At 37.8% G+C, this 23,341-nt stretch overlaps 1 protein-coding gene across 1 annotated transcript in view; it reads left to right on the top strand.

Moving 5' to 3' along the window:
* Positions 1-16,597, top strand: part of SEC63 (SEC63 homolog (S. cerevisiae)) — a gene marked incomplete at its 5' end in the record, with an annotated part of 43,150 nt that extends 26,553 nt beyond the window's left edge. Inside the window, 11 exons of the mRNA XM_010085534.1 lie at positions 136-228; positions 1,172-1,326; positions 3,103-3,250; positions 4,964-5,046; positions 6,674-6,733; positions 6,976-7,134; positions 7,864-8,022; positions 8,965-9,066; positions 13,940-14,038; positions 14,852-14,956; positions 15,478-16,597. Coding sequence (XP_010083836.1) covers positions 136-228; positions 1,172-1,326; positions 3,103-3,250; positions 4,964-5,046; positions 6,674-6,733; positions 6,976-7,134; positions 7,864-8,022; positions 8,965-9,066; positions 13,940-14,038; positions 14,852-14,956; positions 15,478-15,621 — 1,307 coding nt within the window. The remainder of the gene's footprint in view (positions 1-135; positions 229-1,171; positions 1,327-3,102; positions 3,251-4,963; positions 5,047-6,673; positions 6,734-6,975; positions 7,135-7,863; positions 8,023-8,964; positions 9,067-13,939; positions 14,039-14,851; positions 14,957-15,477) is intronic.
* Between the last annotated feature and the right edge of the window lie 6,744 nt (positions 16,598-23,341).

Here is a 23,341-nt window from a genome sequence, read left to right as displayed (position 1 = left end):
GAATAAAGTGATATTTGCAATAATACAAATATGAATAGAAATAAAGATTGCCCCGTTAAATGTCCAGTTCATGTAACCTGCCTCCTTTTTTCCTAATAGAAGTGCAGCATAATTGCAGCCAGTTATGTCTTGCAGATCAGCAGTTTATCCTGAAGAAGAGTCCTGCACTACTTCAAGAAATGATTAATGTGATCTGCCAACTAATAATAATGGCTCGAAGCCGGGAAGGTACGAAAAGAAACTGTATAATTAAAACTAGTAAATATTATTCTTCGTTGTTATACTTTATAAAGTCCTTGGTTCTTCTGGGAAACTTAACCTGTGATATTTAGAAATGCCTGAAGACACTTTTTCTCTCTTTACTGTAATGAGAGAGTTTTTTATTTTGAGGATTGAAGTGCTGCTGCCTCTGCCAATCTCTACTGTGAAATCTTGAGTATGTGTGTTCAGCTTGTAATTTTTGCAATTAAAGTTTCTTGTTAAATTGAAAACCTTTTCTTAAAGATCTGGTCCATTTTTGGTAGCAAAGCACTTAGTATAAGACAGATTAAGCCTTGTGTTCGTCTACCTTTTCATTTGCACTTTTACAGTTCTTTCTCCTTTTATGAGTGTCACTTGTTTTTTGGATAACTTTTTTGTCATAATTTCTTTGTATTTTGCTGATATTTCTCTGTTTCAGGATCCTATGCTATTTAGCCTGCATATTTGTTCTCTGAAAGATTAATGCTTAATTATAAACTGTATTTAATATATGCTTACAAAGTAGAGCTAAACACGTTATGCACACACATAAACAAATTGAAAACAAGTTCATTTTGATGCTGCCTTTTTTTTTTGTTAACCTGAAGCAGTGGAATTTTTGTCTGTAATAATTGCATAGATAAATTGTGCTGTTGTTCCCTGAGGCAGTGTTAGATGGAAGTCTTTCCCTTTCTTCGTATTCAGCTGTGATAGCCAAAAGAGAGGGAAGAAAATGTCTGCTGAGCTATGTGACTGCCGTGCGAGTAAAAAGGCTGCCTGGTTAATTATGCTGAACATTTTAAGATGCCTCTTTCATTTGCTTGGTTGACTGAAATCAAGGTTTTCTGTAGTCTGTAATACAAATATATGTTGTAAAAGTCTAAGAAGAAAAAAAAATAAAAATGATTCTGTCTGTTTTGTTCTCCCCAAGAAAGGGAGTTCCGTGCTCCATCTTTGGGATCTTTGGAAAATTGCATGAAGCTTTCCCAGATGACTGTCCAGGGGCTTCAACAGTTCAAGTCTCCCCTTTTGCAGCTGCCTCACATTGAAGAGGACAATCTAAGGCGAGTCTCCAATCACAAAAAGGTATAAAACTACAAATGATAGTTGGTAACTTCTTAAAATACTTTCTGTTACTTCTTTTACCTATTTGCCTGCAAGGAAGGAAGGTCGTGAATTAACTAAGAGAATAAACATATACTTATTTTTGAGGAATTCAGTACAATACTTCCTAGATGATCTGTGTGCTTTTTTTTTTCTTTAAAGTCCATCTCAGGAAGTGGGAATTAAGATCAGAGATCTGATAAGTGTAAAAGATCAGTCTACATTGACCTCACAAGTAGAAGAAACAGTTTCTTTCTTATTACAGAGTATTATTTCCTATTCAATATTTTTCTAGAATGTGTCTGGAATATCCTACTGCGACTCTTTTTTATTCTTTGGCTTTACATCATTCTTAATCTGGTTTGGTAGAAAATATATTTGGAACATAGCACAGAGGAGTTCATAAAAGGATTAAAATTATCAATTACTGTGGGAAGTATTTCAGGTTTTGTGATCCTTTATGTATAAAAGAGGATGCTTTATAAAGCTCTTGCTATGTAGTTGTAGTTGGATAAGGGTTGGTATTTGTAGAATTTGAGGTCAAAAAAGAAATAGCCTTGTCTGAATACCTACATATGTTTATTCACTCTGTTTTGCTGTCTCTGTGTTCCAAACTGCTTCTTTGTTTGACTGTAGTGTATCTTCTAGAAATGTGAAAAAATACATCTAAAATCTTGTACTTTCTTTGTATGCTCCCTGTGGTTTAGGGCTGGATGAAGAAAAATGTTTGATGCCTATAGGAGAATGATTCTTTTACTTTGCTCAAAAGAGAAGACTACTTGACTATTTGATGAACCAAGTGTCTTCAAAGGCAATTAAAATATGCAGTACTTAAGAATTCTTTATCTTCACAGTAACACAGAAGCATTTAAGCACCACCTTAGGCTGTAGTTAAAGCTAAACAAAACTTCCTTTAGATAAAGAGAATATTTTTAAGGTTGATCCAAATTAACCATTATAATAAGACTATAAAAAAAGTCAACAGCTTCTACTAGAAGATAACTGTTTCTAACCAGGCATTCCTAGTACAACTAAGTACAAAAATCACGAATTTGGCTGTCTCATAATCGTACCTGTCCTTCCCCTGAAAGAGGGAAGAGACCAATTAGTCTTGTTTATTCAGGCTTCCCATGCATTGAGCTCTTCAAAAATACAGTCCCCTAGATTGGGGTATGATCAGTCTACCTGGAGGCGTGAAGTTGTTTTTAATAAAATATGTACTTTTATAGTGGTGTGGTAATCAAGTGTTCAGACAAATCTGTGTTTGTTTTATCCTTTTCGCTCTGCTTTGCAAATCTTAAAAGAGTGGGTTTAGATTTGTTTGCAGTTCAATATAGGGGGGAAAAAAAGTAACTTGTACTTAATTGTTCCTGCTAGTATAAATATCAAAGCACTGGAGTACTCTATCTAAATAAAGAACCCGATTAGTAAGATTTCTGACTCAGCTTTGTGAAAAAGCTGACTGAAATAATAGTTCTGTAAGAAATATATTCAGTTTCTAAGAGGTGACATTCTCAGGAACACACTGATGCTCAAAGCAGTGCTATTTAGTAGGTCTGAATGCAACCTCTTTGTTTTATTGTTTCTGAGAACATACACTTGCTGGTTTCCTTATGTATTTTTTATAAGAACAAATCAAATAGTGGGTATGTGTTAGTAAAGTGGGGATGCAAGCGATGTATTATCAAGAGTTTATTTGTGGACTGTTCTCTGCTACCATGTGACTTCCTTGCCTTTTTTTTTTTTTTTTTAATTCAGTATAAAATTAAAAGTATTCAGGATTTGGTGAGTTTGAAAGGTTCTGATCGTCGCAATTTACTGCACTTCTTAGAAGATAAGAAATATGATGAAGTTATGGCTGTCCTTGGCAGCTTTCCATATGTGACTATGGATATAAAACCACAGGGTGAGTGGGAGGTCCTTTCGTTCTGTGTATGTCTCTCCTCTGATGTTTTGATGGTCTGTTGGCAATAAGATTTTGGAGGATGCTGAAACACAACTCACTGTTACGTATGTGGACTGGAAATGACATACTTTTTTGAGTGGCGGCCTCTTGTACATGAGATTTGTAGTCTGAGGAGACAAAGTACATTGAAACATTTCACAGATTCTCAAGCCAGCAATAGTTTCTCCTACAGGAATCTATCTGATATTTCATTTTTAGATTTAATTTTTCATGACCAGTGTGGAATTCTGGTTGAAATACCACTTTTATTGGCTATCTTAAAAAGTTGTGCTTATTCCAGAATTTATTCTCAGTTTACTGCAGCATGGAGAGTTCTTTTTGGGATTTTGAGTTGGAGACCCTGATGACTAAATATTCATAGGTTCCTTTATGATAATCCTTGTATAGTTTTTGTGTTTGGCAGAATTTGTCCATACTAGGCTTAGCTATCTTGTGTGTGCACTGCTTCAATGAACATTTCTTCCTCTCTGCAGATCAGATATATTATTAAGCAGTTCCTGTTAGGCAGTATTAGTGAATGTGAGATATTTGAAAGGTTGTTCTAATACTTATTTTTAATTTATACTGTTATTGTAATTGCAGTCATCAAACTGAAAATGTGATACGTTTCATTTGGGTAGCCTAATTTGTGATTTGGCTTATGGGTAGTTCCGACAGAAACAAATGTTAATGGAAATACCTATCAAGGCAGGAAATGTCTGTTAATCTTGGTATTTCTAAATGTTTTTTATGTGTGTTTTTAAAAACAAACATACGAAAGTCTTATTGTAGCACAGGATTGTACACAGTCCTGTTAATCTGCTTAAAATTCAGTCTTGGAGCACCTTACCATATTTTGGCAAGCAACCCTTTTCTGCCTGTAGTCTTCATTTGTCACACAGCTGTACTCAGGTGTGGTATGGAGAATTAAACAATGCATATGTTTTTCTGTTAGCTCCATGTTAGCATTATATAAAATATATTTGTAAAACTAATGAATAGTAAAACTGCTTTCTCAGGGGATGGGGAGAATGATAAATAAAATATCTACACTGGGATATAGCTCTATTCCCCAACCTGGAATGTTCCCCGGTTCATAGACTGGAGATATAAACTCCTCAGTGGCTTTCCTGTGGGTTTTATGTTTGATGTTTTAGTTAAAAAAATCATTGCTGTTCTTTTATTTTCCTTTGCCTTCTACTTAAAAAAAAGAATTAAATGCATGATTGTTAATGTGGCATTGAAATTGAGTTGTTAATCATATGAAAGCCAGGAAAATCAAAGTTATGATTCCCAGAACAAATATAACAAGGTCCCTTTGGTCATGTGTGGTATTTCATGTTTCTGAAGTTTTATGCTTTTATATATAATGCACAATATTACAGAGTTATTGTTCCCACAGCAGCTATAACTTTGAATTTTCTAGCTTTCATGCAATTAAAACTTCAAACTCAATGTTGCTGGTTTATAGTTAGCTGAATTACCAGCCTTCAACCTGATAGTACATTTGAGGTTGTAAGAGACTTTATTTAATAATATTTTGAAATTATTTTTTTGGTAAAATTTCTGGAATTTGTATGCCTATGTTTAGACAAGGCAGAAACAGTGTTTAATGGAGAAAAAAAAAGGCTTTAAAGAAATTTAATAGATATGTTGCTTTTCTTTTTCCACTAGTTTTGGATGATGAAGACAGCAACAATATTACAGTAGGTTCTCTTGTCACTGTTCTGGTCACACTAACAAGACAGACCATGGCTGTAAGTATTAAGAGTACTTATCCTTCCAGGGTAACCGCAAGTATATCCTAATAAGCAGGCATTTCTTCTTTGCAAGCTAACATAGTGTTTTGTAAATATAACTGTAAAATTAAGGTTTGAAATTGGGAACTTCTGCTCTTAATTGCCCTTGTGTTTTTGTTTCTGAATGAGAAAGTTTTCCTGGAATCAAACCAAACTTTGGTCTGACCTGTTGCAGTTGTCTAGGGAACAGTAAAAGAACATGGCAAGTGATACTGCCCTGAGGTTTGTAAATAACAGGAAAAGAGACATTTGGAAACTTAGTTCTTGAACTAGAATAAAGTATTCGCTCAAGTCCTTAGGACAGTGTTTGATTTCACTTTATGTGGGCTCATAATGTTACAGATCTCTTGGGTGTTTTAGACACTTCTGTGAAACAAACTCACTCCAGCAGGATGCAGAATATACGTAACTTAATATGAAGGAGGCACACCAGTGCCACATGAAGAAAGTGGACTGCTGAATGGATAGCAGTGTGGCATAGCCAAAATAATACTACACTTTAGTAGTTAAACTTCTGACTTGTGCTTATTTTTTCACTTAAAATGCGGTAATTACATTATTTGAACAAAAACCTTAATGCGCAGAAATGAAACAAACTTTTACCAGACAAAGCCTACAGTGTCAAGTTTCGCATCTGTACTGTTTAGATAATTGTCTAAGTAAACAAAGTCTGAGTTATGTTACCTCTAAGGTAAGGCACACAAGCATGAGTATTACAATTGAGGATCAGAGTAGCCATCGAAGCTAGTTCAGCAGAAAGCAGTCTGTGTATATAAGTACCATGTGTTATGTATCATCCCAATGATAACTGAGGATGCAGTAGGTAGAAAGTGAAAGCACCGTATCACTATACTGGATCTCAAAAAATGAAGGCAACTGAATATTGTGAGCGTATTGAACAGTATTTAGAAATTAAAAATGTCTGACAACATATAGAAAACATCTTAAATGACCTGAAAGCTGGAGCTAGCCTTTTATTTGATGCTTTTTTTGTGGTGGTATTTTGTATTTTTCATCTTTATATACGAGAGCTCCTTATGACTGTTGGTTTATTATTTTTTTTTTAACAGCATATAGTATGTTTTGAAGAAAGAAATGCATGAAAAAGTTCAATTTGCATAGAGATGTTCTAGTCTACATAATACTAACATTGTGTTTTGTCTTAACGTTTCATATTTCTGGTTTGATTTGTTGTCGTGTGTCCCTGAGTAGCAGTGCAGCTGTTTTAAGTTTTTAATGCTCTGGCAACTGGAGTAAAATTTGCATTTTACTACTGCTTGCTTTTGTGATACAGGATATCTATTTTTTGTAAAACAAGTAGATTCTTTGGAACAAGATGACGTGTTGTTACTAAATTCCTCTATAATGCTAGTGATGGAAAAATCCTAGACCAAATGTTCAAAATAGTGTTTAATTTTGATCTGTTAATCCTCTGTTGTGTTTGTCACTGATAAAAGAATTTGCCATAATGAATAAAACCTTCAGACCTGGTTAAGGTGATTTAGTTTAAGTTCAAATATAAAGTAATGATTTGCTTTTTTGGTACGGAGAGGCATTAATAGTTTTAACATCTTTCTCTAACCAGGAAGTGTTTGAAAAGGAACAGTCTATATGTGCAGCGGAAGAGCAACCCACAGAAGATGGGGTAAGTGAAGAATGAATGTTCCTCTCGCTAGCTAAAGAGAACTAACTTTCAGATCTGGAATTGCTGATTGTGCATTTCTCAAGCATTTCCTGCCCCCCCCCCTCCCCCCGAAATGTCTACTAAGTGTCTCTTGAGCTATGCTTTCTAACTTTGGTTCTTAGCTTAAAATCCTTAAGTAAGTAGAGTGTTTATCTGAAATTTAATGAACAGAATAAATACTTTTAAATACTGCTTTCCTACAGCAAGGAGATGTCAACAAAGTTAAGAGCAAAGGATGGCAGCAAAAGAATAAAGGAACCAAGAAAGCTTCAAAATCAAAGAAAAAGAAGCCATTGAAAAAGAAACCTGTCCCACCTTCATTGCAGCCGCCGAAACAGCAGAAGCAAAAACAAGCTAATGGGGTAGCTCATAGATTCAGTGATATTTTAGTATTTTGTTCAGTTTATCCCTCCTAATCTGATGGGGTTTTTGTATGTCTGTTACATTTCATTCTATGCTTTTGTAAAGCATATCTCCTAAAATAGCAATTTTCTTCTTCACATTTTAAAATTACTGTGGTGGTTCCCCAATTATTTTACATGTAATGTTTCCAGTAGCCCGCTGAGAGTTGTGCCCAACTACTTTAGAAGCCTGGCTTCATAGTCTCTTCTTATTAGTTGTTGTTATGCTGCCTTCTGGGAGGTGAATTGTTCTGTACCTCCTACTTTTCCTTCAAAGGAAAAAAACTGAAATGAGACTTTCTTATGGTAAACTAAGTAGCTTTAGTACTTTTATGCTCCCACTGCACGGTGTTTTCTCCATCTCATGGGCTATGTTGTAGGTTCTTTTATTCTCTCTAATTTTCTTACGACTTTTTGAAATGCAACCCCAGAATCAAATACTGTTTTCTCCTATTTGTGTTGTGGGTGCCATATGGAGAAGGAAAATTGCTTCCCTCCTCCTCTTAGCACATGAGGTGAAAAGATTAATCTTCACTGGAGACATACTCTGTGACACAAGAAGAGTGTAGATCAAAATAGGAAATAAGGGCTGTGACCTTGAAAGGTGCTGTGAATGCTGCGTACTACAATAATGGAGATAAACTAAGTTAGAGGCTTTTGGTTCTTTTTTTTTTTTTTCTTTCCCATTAGGAAGTGGTTGCAAAGGAAGAAGAGGAGGAAATCTCTGATAAAGGAAGTGAATCTGAAGAAGAAGAAACAAACAGGGACTCTCAAAGTGAAAAAGATGATGGAAGTGACAGAGACTCTGACAGAGAACAAGATGAGAAACAAAACAAAGATGATGAAGCTGTAAGCCTTACTTTTTCTTGAAGGGTAATGTTGCCTCTGGGGTTGAGAGAAAATGCATTTTAATCCTCTAGCATCCCCTCAGGCTAGGCAACACTAGGATGAAGGAGTAATACCAGTTCTCCAGAGGTTTTCAGACCTCATCCTGGTATAAGAGCTTTGTCATTGCAAGTCTGTTTCAGAGAAAGCGGTGAAGGGTCTTTGCAGCATAGACAGAAAACTTAAAAATGACATGAGAAAAATAGCTTAACTTCACAGAAAAATTGTAATGTTTCTTTCAGGTTAAATTCATTACTAGCTGCTGCAGATTTTGTGAGATGAAGTCCTTCCTTTGAACTTTGTTCTTGAAATGCAGTGGCTGTTGCATCCTGCATAATGCATATTATAAGCATGCAGTAGTTGAATGAACTTCTGCGTGTGCTTAGTAAACTCTAGTTACTGTTAATCATTAAGTTAGTAGTTCGAAACTGTAATTGTAATTGAGAATGAGACATTGTGGTAGTAGATGATTTCTGCACCACAGGTCTTCCAGTAGAAGACTGTAGAGAGTGTGACAGATGGAAGTCCTGTACAGGGTGAGAATTATCTTCTGAAGGGAAAAGAATCATCAAGCTTGTAATCAGGACTCTTACAGCTCAAGTAGTGAGTGCTTATAGGCAGTGCTGCAGAAGTGAGTTTTGAAGAATGCCTGCCTGCAAGCCCCACAGATCTGTTTTGGATTTTTTAAAAAATATTTACATTAATCATCTTTTTAGTTTTATTGTTGCTTGATTTCTTTGCTTTTAAGCATACTGTGTAACAATCTCTGTGTGCCTTTCCCTCTTACAATGTGTAGTGTAGCACAAGAACTTGTTGTGTGTATCATTTCCATGGGCTACAATTTCTTTCTTTTTAATACAAAAGGTGGCCAGAGCACAGTAACTCTTTAAACTTTGTCTTTGACAGGAGTGGCAAGAATTGCAGCAAAGTATACAGAGAAAGGAACGAGCCCTTCTTGAAACAAAGTCGAAGATAACACATCCTGTTTACAGTCTTTTTTTTCCTGAGGTCAGTAATGAAAAACATTACAGTTGTGAAACACGTGAATTTATATAATACTAATTAATATTTTTATATTTTTACAGCAAATACTGGGCTTTTAAAAAAATAATACTTGTTTAAATAGATAATGTTAATTTCAAAAAAGTCTTAATTTATATAATCCTTTTAAACTCCTCCAGATACTTTCCTGGAAACTTTTAATGTATTATTCTTTGTATCCAGTTCCCAGAGACTTGCAAATTTGTATAGAATTTAAGGTTCCTTTCTGATGGCAATAGTGCTAAAGTGTGGGGGGTTTTTTGTTTGTGTTTTTTGGGTTTTTATTGCTTGCTATGGAACGTGAAAGCACAGCAGTGGCAAGTGCACGCGAGCAGGGGAAGTCGTGACTCCTTCCGAGTTAACAGTAATGACAGGAGAATTCAGGGGGTCATTTGGATCAGCAGATTGTTTTAGCTTGCTGCTTGACTTCAGGTCTCAACGCAACAGCGTGCTGGCAACACAGTGTGCAGCTGTGGCAGATGGAGAGGGTGGTCAAAGCTGTCTCTTTCTACTACAGTGTGGTCTGGAAGTGGTGGAAGCCAATAATGGAACAATCTTTCCTATAGAGCTCAAAAATACAAGATCAGGTGTGGATGGGTATCAGAGAAAGGAATGTGTTTGTGAGTGGTGACTCGGTATAGCAGATAGGCTGAGGTGTCTCTACAGCAGCCTTTGGTGGTGAAAGTATATTCCTATAAATCAGTTGTTACTTACACAAACAATTAACCACATAATAGATGTCTGATAACCCACTACAGCAGAAGCCTTAAAAATGGGATTTTTCAAAGCGTGGGTTTTATCTTCTGAACAAATAAGTTAGGTCTTTGGGAGGTGACCACATTGGAACCAGGAGGAAGGAGCGTTTGGCCACACTTTTTCCACACCAGTGGTTCAGACGGTTTCCTTTGCTCCCCTGCTGTCTGAGGAGGGAACTAGCCTAGGATCTCTTCTCTCGTTGTGCTATCCCAAAAAACAGGGAGTCAGGATGTAAGGCTTATGCTGCCTCTTGTGGTTTAAAGGAGACAACTGAGATGGGGAAGAACAGGAAAACATGAGAAAAAAGGAAGACACTGTGTATGTCTGCTCCCTCTTTTTTTATATCTATACCCTGTACAACTTGTTGAATGTGCAAAACATACTGCCTTGTACCCATGCTTGTGATCATACTGTTCCTGCTATTTGTACTGAGTTTGGCCATCAGTAGGAAGCAAAGTGTGGGTAGCAAGACCTGTTGCTAAGGAGCCAGACAAGATATACAAATAAACTAAACGAATTGTTTTCCTGAAGGCCTTAGCTGAGAATTGTGTGGCCTCACAATATCTAGTTTTGTACTGGCTGATCTTAATGCTGCATTTTCCTGACACTGTTAGGTACCCTCTCATCTCTTGATACAGCTTCCAGCATAACAGAAAAAGGTGTACTGGCATTCTGTTCTTCTGGCTGCCTTAGATCATGTCAAATATGCAGCAGAGTCTTAATACCTCCTTGCTGTGAAGGCAGCTGGCTTTGGTCATCAGTCTAAGCTCGGACAGTGAGTATGTGCTATGTCCAGTGCCGCAGAGGTGCCAAGTATTTGTATTTTTTACTGCACTGAGGGTTCTGTTGGAGACGTTGCTTACACTTACTTTGTACAAAGCGGCTTAAGCTTCAGCTGTGTGTAACCAAGCTGTGGACGGGTTTTATGATAAAACCTAAATACAGTACTAGGCTAAAAAAGAAATGCAGGGCTAAACTGAATGCTTGAACTTGAAAGATACACACGTATTATCTCATGGTACTGCAGTTGTAAATTTTCTAACCTCTCTTTGCTGATTTCCTGAAAGTTGAATGCAGCTGTACTTATGCTGTAGCTGCAGTTGGAGCATGTTCAGGTAGTTGATTTGCATTGCAGTTCAGAGATGCGGAGTTAAGGATGAAATGCTGTAGTTGTGTGAATCGTTGTACTTCCAGAATTTACAGGTGTTTGAGTGTATCTGAACCTAGTATAATTGTTCTCAGGAGGCAGCCTTGACGCTGTTTCATCCTAAGTTTTTGGGCAGTTGATTACTCTGCCAGAGACGCATCTTTAATCTATGCAGGTTCCTAAATAATTATCTTCTCCTGCATCCATGGATCCAGAAACTGCACAGATTGTAGTTTTGACATTTCTAGGTAGAAACTGGCCCCAGTGTTCCAATTTCACGAACATACTGGTTCCCTGGCATTCCAAACCTTGCACCCATCTGTTAAAGGGCATTTTGCCCGCTTGCCTGTTAGCTTGCCAGATTCTCACAGGCATAAACTTTAAATTCCACCCAATAAGAGAGAGGAAAATGACACTCCTGCATGGTTGTCCTTTCTATAAAAAAGCTGTGGCACTTTGGGGTCAGGAGCTTTAATTCCAAAGAGTCTATAGGTTCCTTTGAGCATTAGATCAATGAATGTAATTTGTTCTGGTATTTCTTTCCCCCTTTGGTTGCTATTTTTCGTGAAAATCCAGTTGGCAATTTTGCTTTGTTCTAAAAGAAAAAAATTTTAAAAATTCCTTGCCATTGAGAGTGATGGAAACATACACAACATATAGTAAGTCAGCACAGTACTTTGGTAACATCAAAAATAACATACTGATACAAATGGAGATCCTTTTATCTATGGTCAGAGTACTTATTGGCCCAAAATGGCAAGTAGTAATTTCTGTAATGGATCTAGCTTCTGTAGTTCTTGTTCATCTGTACTACTTATACTGTTTATCCTTCTATTCCTAGAGGCACCTTGGCTAAGAAATAAACACTTTGACTGCATAAGATTCTTTGCGACAGCTGTCAAGCAGATTGACAATATATTTAGTGTTGAAACTTACAGATAAAATAACTTATGCCTTGTAATCACATGGGACGGTTTTTCATAAAGAAAATGACTTGGAATAGTTGTAAAAAGGACTTACAGTTCTACAAATTCTGGTCTTAAGTTGTACATGAATAGGTTTTTTGTCCTGTTCTCAGTGCCTGTTTTTTCTAAATACATGAAGGAATGCTGTTGCTTCACTGGGATGCAGTTGCTTTTACTTTGATACAGCGTAAAATGGTCATTAACAGATTGAGTTCATTTTATACTCCTCTGCTCTGGGACTCAAGAGCTCTAATCAGGAGGTTTTGGTTGCTGGTTTGAGTGTCTTGCTTTTGTAAATCTGTAGTTTGCTAGTTGAATATTTCAGTGAGATAGTGACAGTTAGTAATAACATAACAATTAGTTGCTTCAAAAGAGAAAAGGAGTTAATTTAGCTTTTTTAATTTTTCAAGCTGTGGTGTTTAAATTTTAGATCACCAAGCACTGGCTTCTGAAGTGTTAAAAAAAAAAAAAACACAACACCAAAACTACTGAATTTTGATTCTTTCAATAGAGACAAAAATTCTTCAAACTCTACATATTAACAGCATTTGCTTACCACCTGTGGAATTTGAAACGGACTCAGTGGTGGTGATGTCCACTGTATCCTTTCATTCAGTCCTTCTAAAGCTGTTAGATTAAAAATGAAACTGAACAAAACAACCACTTCCATGTGGCACTGAAGCAACTACCTGATTGTTGTTAGTGTAAATACATAAAATTAACCTCCTCGTTTGGAGCTTGACTTGTAACTGTTGTAAGATGCACTCTCTAGGGCTCCAGTCTGTTATAAATGTGATCAGTTACCAGACCATTGGGGTGGGTAAAAATTGTTTTGGAACACAGCTCAGCAATCTAACAATTGGGGTGTCTAAAAGGTGGATTTTTTCCTTTTTTTTTTTTTTTTTTTCCCGAAGGGTAAGATTACACTGTTAGGACTATTACATATTTACTAAAATACTTCATAAATATGAAGAAGTCTCCCTTCCCCCACTCACTTTTTTTGAGAAAAGACTTAAGGACGTGAGGGAATGGAAACTTGCTTTGCAGGATTAAACTAACTTCTTTACACTAGGAAGGTTAAAACAAAGTGAATTTTTGCCTGAAATGTGTGCCAGAGGCTTAGCCAAAAAGGAATAGTGGTTGAATGAAGAGCAGTTGATGTTGAAGAGCTATAGCCTTTCCCACTTGAGAATGGATGTGTCTGTGCTGTTGAACTGCATCACAGTCTTAAAAATCTGACTCCAATTAAGGGATAAACTATTATTTTTGTACAGTGTTGCTGTCTCTTATGCCGAACTGCACTCAGTTTCATTTCATTTAGTGCCTTCAGTGGCAAGACCTTTGAGACCTGTAGGTATTTCTGAAGCTGTGTGTGATGGGCAGCAGCTGGGTATTCTTTACAAATACTGATATTGCCTGTGGTTCATGATTCCCTGAAGTGAAGTCTCAGTGTGTCCAAATTCTAACTCTCAGGAGAGTCCCACTTTCTGGACAGTTAGAGAAGTGAGGCGAAACATACTTTCCTGAGAAAGATTGTTTACTAGGAAGAGTACTTGCTCTGTCTTTTGGCATGCCTTGCTTTATATCCTGACATTCTTATCCAGGCTGGAGGATAAGATATGTTGGAGGACCTAAGGTAGTATTATATAGCATGAAGTTGGTTGTTAATCCACATTGGACACAATTCTTCAGAATTGTTCCATGTCTCACGTGCTAGCTTAGGCTGAATATATAGAATGAAGCCTTCAGAGACCAACAGATGCTTGTGAGAACCTGTTTGCTTTCAGTGTGCAGTATATTCCATATATTTTATTAATGCACATCCAAGAGTTTAAAAAAACCTGACCAAACACAAACCACCTCCTTTCTATCTGTTTTATAAGGACCAGTGAATCATAATAACCTGTTGCAAATTGTAGGGGCATCATTTTATATTACTTCAATAATCTTGGTTTTTTTTTCTTTATGAAAGGAAAAACAAGAATGGTGGTGGCTATATATTGCGGATCGGAAGGAGCAGATGCTAATATGTATGCCATATCATGTTTGTACACTAAAAGATAAAGAAGAGGTAAAATACTTGAAGAATTTTCTTTTGGGGTATCACAAAACTACTGAAGTATCTTACGGTATCAAAAAACATTTAGATTTTAATTTTTTCATACTTAGCTCTTAAGATGGAAAACATTTTACTTTCCTGATAAAAGCAGAGAAGAGCCTTTTAACTGTAAAATTGATAATGGAGAAAGAAAAAATAATGTAAAACAGCTTTCAAATTTCCTTGGAGAATGTTTTTTTTTTTTCCCCTGTTATGAAAAGCAGAGAAAAACCAGTATTCGTACACAATGATCATTCTTAAAGAAAGTGATTCAAGTGTGTGAGAAATACTAAGTGTTCTTTTTCTGTAAAGCAGAGGCTATGACAAATTAATTAGTCTCGACTCATATGAACCTTTCTGAGACTGTAACCTTTGTGTTCTTTGCTTTTCTGAAAAATGGGATTTGATGTATTTTGTTCTTTCAAGCTAGTTTTAATATTCAATTTCAAATAATAGGAGAGTTAAAATAATACTTCCATCAGACTAAATATTTTAGCCTGTTTGAGTTTTTGACATTTAGGAAGCATACAGCAGGGTGAATTTGTGTAGGTAATATAGAGTTACTTAGTCTAATTCAGAAAAAAATGGGACTTGATAATTATTCAACTTTCATGGAAGGTATTGTGTGTGCTTGGCTATTGTCTCTTTTCTGTGGGTATTGTATTATGTAGAGATTTTCAAAGAAGTGTCACCTGTTATTCTGTAGTAGCATTTATTGCTCATTAGAGTACTCTAATGTGTCACTTCAAAGCACTAAGAACTTACAGCATGAATTCTGTTTTGCAGGTGGAACTGAAGTTCCCAGCACCAGGCAAGCCTGGAAACTATCAGTACACAGTTTATTTAAGATCAGATTCATATATGGGATTGGACCAGATTAAACCATTGAAGGTGATGTTTAATTGTGTTATATATTTGTATTATATTGAAAGCTACCTCATATGGCTATTAAAACCCCAAAAGTCCTGTTGTCTTTAAGAATTCAAGCTGCCCTAATTTTAAAACAGTGACAAGGAGGGACTTCGAAGTGGTTTCTGCTTGATGCTAGAAGTGGTGATTTTATGACAGATTAAATGAGACTAAAGTTTGTGATGCTTTCCAGTGCCTGCATATTTTAATACATTTATTCAATTTCTGCAGTATGGTACATAGCTCTGGCTGTATACCTTGAGGTCTGCCATGCCATTTCCCTGCCCTTAGTCGTAGATAAATCCAGTTAATGAGAAAATGTTGGCATGCCTTATTTCTGGAAGCAGTTGTTGGTTTTGGGTTTTTTTATTTATTTTTTTTAACTGTCAGTTTTGTGGTGTGTCATTTGGTTTGGGTTTTCTTTTTTGTTTTCACAAATTGGTGTGTATTGTCTGTAGCCTTTTTTTCTCCTCTTTCCTTTCTCTTTCTGTATCCAATTACAGCTGGAAGTTCATGAAGCAAAACCAGTGCCAGAAAATCATCCACAATGGGATACAGCAATAGAAGGCGATGAGGACCAGGAAGACAGTGAGGGCTTTGAAGACAGTTTTGAGGAAGAAGAGGAAGAGGAGGAAGATGATGATTAAACAATACTACCGATTGACTACAATATCTGCACACACTGCAAACTCTTGGTCTGACTGTGGAACTGTACAATAACCAAGAAACAAGTACAGAAGCTTTGAGAAGGCTGAGTTTAATTTTTCTTTACCAATTAAGAGTGCATTATGTAACTTCTCAGTGGAGGTGATACAAATCTGTTGCCATTGATACACCTTGGAATATGTTTATGGCTCATTATAGCCTTCAAGTGCAGGATGGTGCATTTGTTTCAATTGAAAATAAAAGCTTTTTTATTATAAATGTCTGAAAGTGTGGGCTATGTATTGTCTGATCAGTTTAGGGTCCAATTTAAGTAAAAGATACTATTAGCTAGGAGCAAACTTTAAATCCATTTTTCTGCATTAGGAATTTATTTTAGAAAACGTTTTGGTATATTTGACATTACAAATCACTGTTGATTGAAACAACATCTGCTCAACTTCAAAACTTGATTGGTTCTGTGGTATTCATTAAATATTTTGCTGTGATACTGCTCACATCATTCATAGCTTTAAAAATCTGTTTTACTTAACTTGATTATTATAAATTGGCATCATACCCATTGCCACATTCCATATATTCTGGAGGGCTGCTTTTTTAGAACTGTTGCCTTTTTATGCCCAAGATTATAATGGAAATTGTAAACTTTCTTGACTCTGCCATAGAATACTTATTAATGGCTTAAAACATTTTTAAGCCTTTATTTCATCAGATCAGCAGGTGATCTGAGACTTTTGATAAACAAAATTGTCTGAAAGCAATTTTGGGACCATGTGTTATGTAAGTTGGTGGCTTTTGTGTAATACCTTTGTGAAAGGTATGTGCTGAAAGCCGAAGTATATTAACTCTGAATCTACTTGACACTGTCAGAAACATTTTAAGGGTAAAATACAACATGCAAAGAGTGCATGTTTTGTATCAATTTTGAATTCCCATCAATAAACTGGACAATTTGATGGCTGTTTGCATTTGTAATAGTGTGTATCTCTTTGAGATTTTTTTTACCTCAGTCTCCTGCAGGGCTGTAAGCAAGATGGTGATTCTATCCCTGCCCCTGCTTAATGAAAAACCCCACAAATGTAATTGGAGAATAAATTCAGGGAGGAGAGAATCAGGGCTGTTAGTGTATTGCATGATTTGACAAAAGCTATGAATGGATTCTTCCTTTTCTTCTTCTCAATAAAACAAATGAAAGTGATTAATTAAAGTTGTATTTCTATATTTCAGAAATACATATGAGTGTTCTGCAAGTAGGAATAGATGTGTTTCTGTTCCTATATATTGAACTATGAAAATGCAATGCTACAAAACGTGACAAATTGTCCTTCAGGAAAATTTCCATCATGTGAAAATTGCCCAAAGCCAGAATAGTTGCACACTAATTTGTGACTTTGTTTATTAGAAAGGGTTGTCACTTAAAATGCAAATTTACATTGTTATATCCTTTGTAATTGCAATAGTTGCAAATAAAATTTGAAAATGTTCTAAATGAGATTATGGTATCTTTCAAAATACTTCTGAAGTGCATATTGTGCAGGAAAAACTCTTGTAAAGCATAAGCAGTGCCCGGTGTTCAAACTCAAGAATGAAGACTAGGTTTAAATTAAATGGCTTGTACACTTGATGCCTTTTAACTTCAGTTTCTATTTGCAAAATACTGTAGAGAAATAACAATAAAAAAGCACTAGTTGCATTCCATAGGCTTTCAAGCCAGATACTGCACTGATGAGAGAAATGCTTGAGGAAGAGTCACTGGACTCCTTATTATCTAGTGGGCAAAATGAATGCTAAACTTACATCATCAGAATGGATCATAGTGAACTGCAGTAGTTTTGTAAAGGTGAGAAATTATTATACTTAGGAGATATAATTGACAATGAGAGCATGATGGGAGGGGGAGTTCTCTCACTACTCATCCCTAAATTTTACTACTAAAAGTCCAGGTGTATACTTGTAAGAAGTGAATGCATTGAAGTGAATTAAAAAAAAAAAAAGGGAAGAGAGAATCATGTCACTGGTCTGAACACTTGAAGTATTTTCTTCTTAAAGATCGAAGGTGGCAGCTGGGATTACACTGAAAATCTGCAAAACAAAGATAATTCTGTTGAGCTAACAAAGGCAAAATCTAATACTTCTTCAAAGGTGGGTCTTCTGTAAACTCAAGGTAACTTAATAGGAGATGTGAGAAAAAGAACTGCAGTAGTGTTGGAAATTTCATAATGTGAAGAAGGCATGCTGATACTTTCTCTCCTAAAAATATCAGCTATATATTTGTGTGTCATTTTACAGCACCTTCTGAGACAGATGAAAAAATGGGTCCAAGGAGTTATTTAAGAGCTTCACACAATTAAAAACACTAACTGCAGTTGCACAGCTCTTTGGAGTGTTACTACATTATGGAATTGTTGGTTGGTCTATCATGTGGTGTGTCCATTAATAACCATTTTTAAATAACAAATTGAATTGGCATTCAAAGATTGACTAACTTTACCAGGATGGACCTTCACAGGAAAAAGCAACGTTTTGTGCTCACTGTTGCATATCCCTTGCTTTTTATAGGGTTCAGGCAATGAATTTAGCCTGAAGCTCTGGACTAGTAACTGAAGAGTAAAAAAAAGTTCTAGAAATAAAATCTTGCTTTGCTGCTGTACCCCCTGTGCAATAGTGTCCCAAGCATTGTATCATTTCAGTGTGAACAGATTTATTTCTGCCCTTCTGCTGTCACGCTCCTGTTCGTAGCCTCTTGTTCTAGATCAGAACAGGCTTGTGCACAGCTGGACCATCCACCCAAGCAGAGATGCTCCCAATATCTTCAGGGCTTGCAGAAGCCACTTCCAAGAGGAGAAAATGGGACTTGGCTAGGACAGGCACGAGGGTGACGCGGTGCAACTGGCCCTGCTCCTCTGGCCCGGCTTGTGTATGGAGACGGGTGCTGTAACTTGCAATTAGTAGAGGGAAGCACCATGAATTAGATTTAGGGCATATAAACACTGCTTGTTGACGTAGGGGATAAATTTGAAGTAGATCTGTGTAGGTAAAAGGAACAAGTTATGAAAATGAGACTTTTTTGTTTGTGTAAAATGATTTTTCCTCTTGCTCTGCTTCTTCCCCCCCCACCACCAAATGTTGACAGTGGTTGATCAATATTAAAGGAAACTCCAGTTTTTTCTAGTCTGATGCTGAGTGACTGGAAAGTTACACTTGTGCAAAAACCTGATAAACCCCTGTCTAAATCGGAAATGTCTTGTGTGAAGGAAAACCCCTAAGGTGCAGGGGAAGAGAAGGTGCTTCTCCCGTGCCGGGTGTAGTTCCAGCCGTGCCCAGCAGGGGGAGGCAGGGCCATGGGTTTCCTCCGGAATCCCGGGGATGCTTCCAGGGGTACCCAGCCTGTTTGGACCTGGGGGTTGGGTTTTGTTTTCCTCCTTTCTGGAGAGTGGAGGTATAGATGGAGGATTTTTAAAATCTAGTTCTTTTAAAGCAACTCGCCTGTTACATATGTATTCCTCCTGTTTTTGTATCTGTTTATCTAATTTTTTTTTCACCCCAAACTCCTTGCTGACTCTTCATTTAAAAACTGCTGAAGGAAACCCATTTTAGGATTGGAATTATTATTATTTTATTGTTGTTGTTGTTATTATTATTGCTAAATGATTTAAAAATAAAACCCTGTCAGAGTAAGAAAGGCAGAGCTTCCTTTTGTAGCAGGAATTAAGCCTTAAACATTGCTTTGCATTAGTTTTTGGAAAAGTGTTTATGTAAGGCAGACATCATGAAGGTATCTCCAATTCAGATGTAATTTAAGCTCTGCAAAGTGAGATACGTTGAGAGGTTCTACAGTGAGGATGGATGCCCATACCTCGAAGAGCTGATTTATGGGGTACCTGGGGTGCCCTGTGGGCATCTGCAGTGTGCCGTGGTCACTCAAGTTTCACGTTCTGTATAGAGACACGTTTAAAAACACCCCTGGCAGTATTGTCTTTAAAATCTGTGCAGGGCAATGGCAGTGGCACTCTCTTTTCTTAGGGTTTGTCAAAAACCCGAGTGCTGGATTAGAGGTTGAGCATGTGCTTAAACTCGTTTGTATTCAGTCAGGTAAGCAGGTGCTTTGTTGGCTGTGCTGTGTTGGGGCCCTAACAAGTCAGGGAACAAGTAGAAGAGAGAACTCTGGGTGACTCACGTTTAGGATTGAACTCTAGACAGGATACCCGATTTGTACACACTCTACATGTGGGTGATGTTCATGGCTTGCACTTCCTTTCTTTCATGTCAATGTTTTAAGATGCAATTTGAGCCCACACAGGCACTATTTAGTTGGTAGAAATTATTTTCTGCCAAAATTGTTTATCATTCAGTTAAATAACAGAACTGTTACTTGTAATTAAACCTATTGAGAAATCTAATTAGCACAATAGATTGTAATGCTAGTAGTAATATTTTTAAGGCAAATTGCATTCACTACCTAGAATTTAATTTCAAATGGGTGCTGAATCAGGAAGCGTTTTCAGCCTTTCACTGTGTAGAAACCTTCCCGAATATGCACTAATAATTAAACAGGGAAGACGTTACAGTTAGATGGCATGTGTGGGATTTAATGGCACAAAGGAGGCTGCATGGACCACCTTGAGCAATTGCTTTTCATTCATCCATCTTTACTTTAAAATAAGATGTGATTGCTTTCCTTTTCATGGAAGCAACATAGCTAGATGCTTCATGGCACAAAGCTAGAGGTGTTCTGGGGAGAAACCCTGGAAAAGCTGGATGTCCTGTGGGTATCTCTTGCAGGGGTAGTCCCTGAGCCGGGAGAGCCCTGATGACATTGATGGATTCCTGGCCCTACATGGGCCAGTGAGGATCACCCAGGCATTGCTTTTGGCTTCGTTTGGGCATGGTTATTAGATGCTCCAAAGGCCAGGCTGCTATGAGGCTACCTGTAACTTAAGGTGTCTGAAAATGAGATGGTGTCCTTGATGTGAAAGGTTGTCCTGGCTTTTAGGCATGGTTTTCCGTCACTGGAGTTATTCATGTGTATGCCACAGGTATAGCATCTTTTGTAGCCACTATAGTCCGTACTATTATAGCTCGTGAACCCACCTCACTCTGACAGATACAGACCCCAAACATACGCAGGGATCAAAATGAGGCCATACTCACTAATGCGCCAGATTGATGTTTCCTGCAGCTGGGAAATGGGATAGCAGTGACAACAGGGACTTTACCTTCGTACCTCCAAGCATCCGTACTGAGATGTCCAGATTTATTGGTGTGCCACCCTCCCATCAAGGAGACACTTCAGGGGCGGGAGGTGTGGAAGGCCAGTGGCATACTGTTTATTGGGTGTTTTATTTTTTCCTTCCCAGCACACAACTGTTTCTCCGTGCCCGGATCACAGCTATGGAATTTGTGCTTTCTAATATATGCAAGTGCAGTAAATTAAACTCAAATTGAATGACCAATTTCCTTACAGCTGAAGCTCCATTAATTACTATGTGTAAATCACATTAGCTGAGATTAGGTTATAATGGCTGTAAAATAGACACTGTCCATGACAGGGTGGCAAGATTTGGAGGCCTGGGTGACAATCACTTTGTTCGCTTGAAATGAGTGGATGAAATGTTATAGTTCTTGCTTCATTTTGCACCCAGCTGTTGGTCTGCCCACTTTGCCCAGCCAGGCAGGTCCCTCCAAATCTATTCAGAATTGGGAGAGCCTGTTGTTCTCTCGGTCCCATGTACGAGGTACATGAGCAACCTCATTTACATCATTAGCTTTTCTTAAATATCATGTGGCAGAAGAGATGGCTGCGTTCAGGTGCTTCTTCCTAAAGTTATGAGGATTTGCTCTTCGCAGTTAACTTCCTCACATAAGGTTTTATCTTTGTTGTATCTTTTTATGGTTCCCTCCTGATGTAGATTTCTTAGGTGTATTTGATCCCCTTTTCTTTTTCTCCTCTATTGCAATCAGGGCTGAACAGTTCATTCAGATGATGAAAAGCTGCCCCATTATATTTTACATTCAAATTCATGTTTAATATATAGTATGTATGCTAAAAGTTACTGGTGATTTAAAATACGGAGATTCTATAGACAGGCTCTTCATTTCTTGTCAAAACCTGCCTTGAAAACATCTGGTCCATCTCTCAGCAAGCTTATAAGATTTAGAGGTGATGAGGCAGGGCAGCTAGGGCCAGACTTTGCAGTGAGGTGCAAGTGGCCCATGTCACCTGCTTGTCCCTCACCCCATCCCCCCCAGAGACCCTCTGCCCCTGGGTCCCCCAGCACAGGGGGTTGGGCTGTTTTGGATGAGTGAAGAACCTCTTCCACCATTGGTGTTTTTGCCTGGTAGCCATGGAGGTCAGCACAATGGCCCCCACCACCTGAAGGATCGGCTCTTTTGGAAAGAGGGTGTTGGTGGGTGATGGCTGGGTGCTGCTGCTCCTCACACAATGACGTTGTCCCACCCGCGGTGACACCAGGGCTGGCTCTGCCAGGCACACACCAACAGACGGGTGCTGCACTGAGCACTATGAAAGCAATGAGACAAGCTGAGTGTTAAAGGCAAGAGAGGGATGGGTGGCAAGGCCAGGGAGACCATCTTCGTTATGAGCTCAATAGAAGTAGATGGCTAAAAAGAGAAATAATCGGGATGAAAGCAGCTTAGTTTGTCCAGCCCCTTGCCTCCTTACAGCATCAACACCAATGCTACCCTTGCCTGGTGCGCCTCTAACCTTTTCCTCCAGAAGGCCATTGATGGAGATGCCTTGAGCGGTCCCTGCGAGATGTCACTGGGGCATCAGTGCCCGGAAGGAGCCACAGGTCAGTGAGTGCAAGCTGTCTGCACGCTGCCTGGCCAGCCCTGCCCACTGCAGCATCTTCTGCGCTCACTGCTAAAAGCCAATTAAAACAAAAAATAGAGCAATATTGTTCCAACCCCAGCATCACTTAAAAGGGAAGCATGGCCCTCCTGGTCAAATGTGAGCCTGGGAGACCCGCAGGAATGACAGCAATTAATCACTACGCTGCTTTGAATCTTTATGTAAGTGCTCAGTGTTTGTAAGTGCTCAGTGTTAAATATTACAACAGCACCAATGCAGAGGCTGACACCAGCCTTTGTAATCCAGGTCTCTGTAGATGTGAGCTTGTAGGCTAGGCAATAATAAAATAATTCAGCTTGTTAGACACAGACGAGGCTTTTTGGTATGCGCATCATGCCAGCCTCAAAAATGATGGAAGTGTCAAAATAGCAGAGGAGAGAAAATATAAGGAAAACTCTAAAATCAAGGCTTTTATTTAAAAAAAATATCACCACTAAAATGAGAGAGTATTATTATAACCACAATATGATTTCTGAAGTTTAGTGTGTAAACAATTAATCATCTATCTCAGATAATGACAGGGAAGTATGTTTTGATTCTGCTTTTTTTTTTTTTTTTCCTTTTTTCTGTTGGCAGCTATTCCACAGCTAGGAAGAAATTTTGTCCCATCTCTGGCATACAGCAGAGGCCACTTGCAAAGTTTAAACTCTGTTTGCTAGTTCAACTAATTGCTTTCCTGTGACAGGATCTGACCAATCTCTGCAGAGTTACATATGGATGAAAGATAACAGAGCCTATCCTGGTATTCTGGGTTTCATGGGACTTGGGAGTGCTTTGGAACTAAACTATACTGAAGTGCTTCCCCCACCACCAAGAAAATAAACTCCGCTTAC

The sequence above is a fragment of the Pterocles gutturalis genome, unplaced genomic scaffold, assembly GCF_000699245.1.
Source record: "Pterocles gutturalis isolate BGI_N339 unplaced genomic scaffold, ASM69924v1 scaffold6870, whole genome shotgun sequence".
Lineage (NCBI taxonomy): Eukaryota > Metazoa > Chordata > Aves > Pterocliformes > Pteroclidae > Pterocles > Pterocles gutturalis.
The sequence above is the reverse complement of the archived record's forward strand: the minus strand, read 5'-3'. Positions and strand labels throughout refer to the sequence as shown.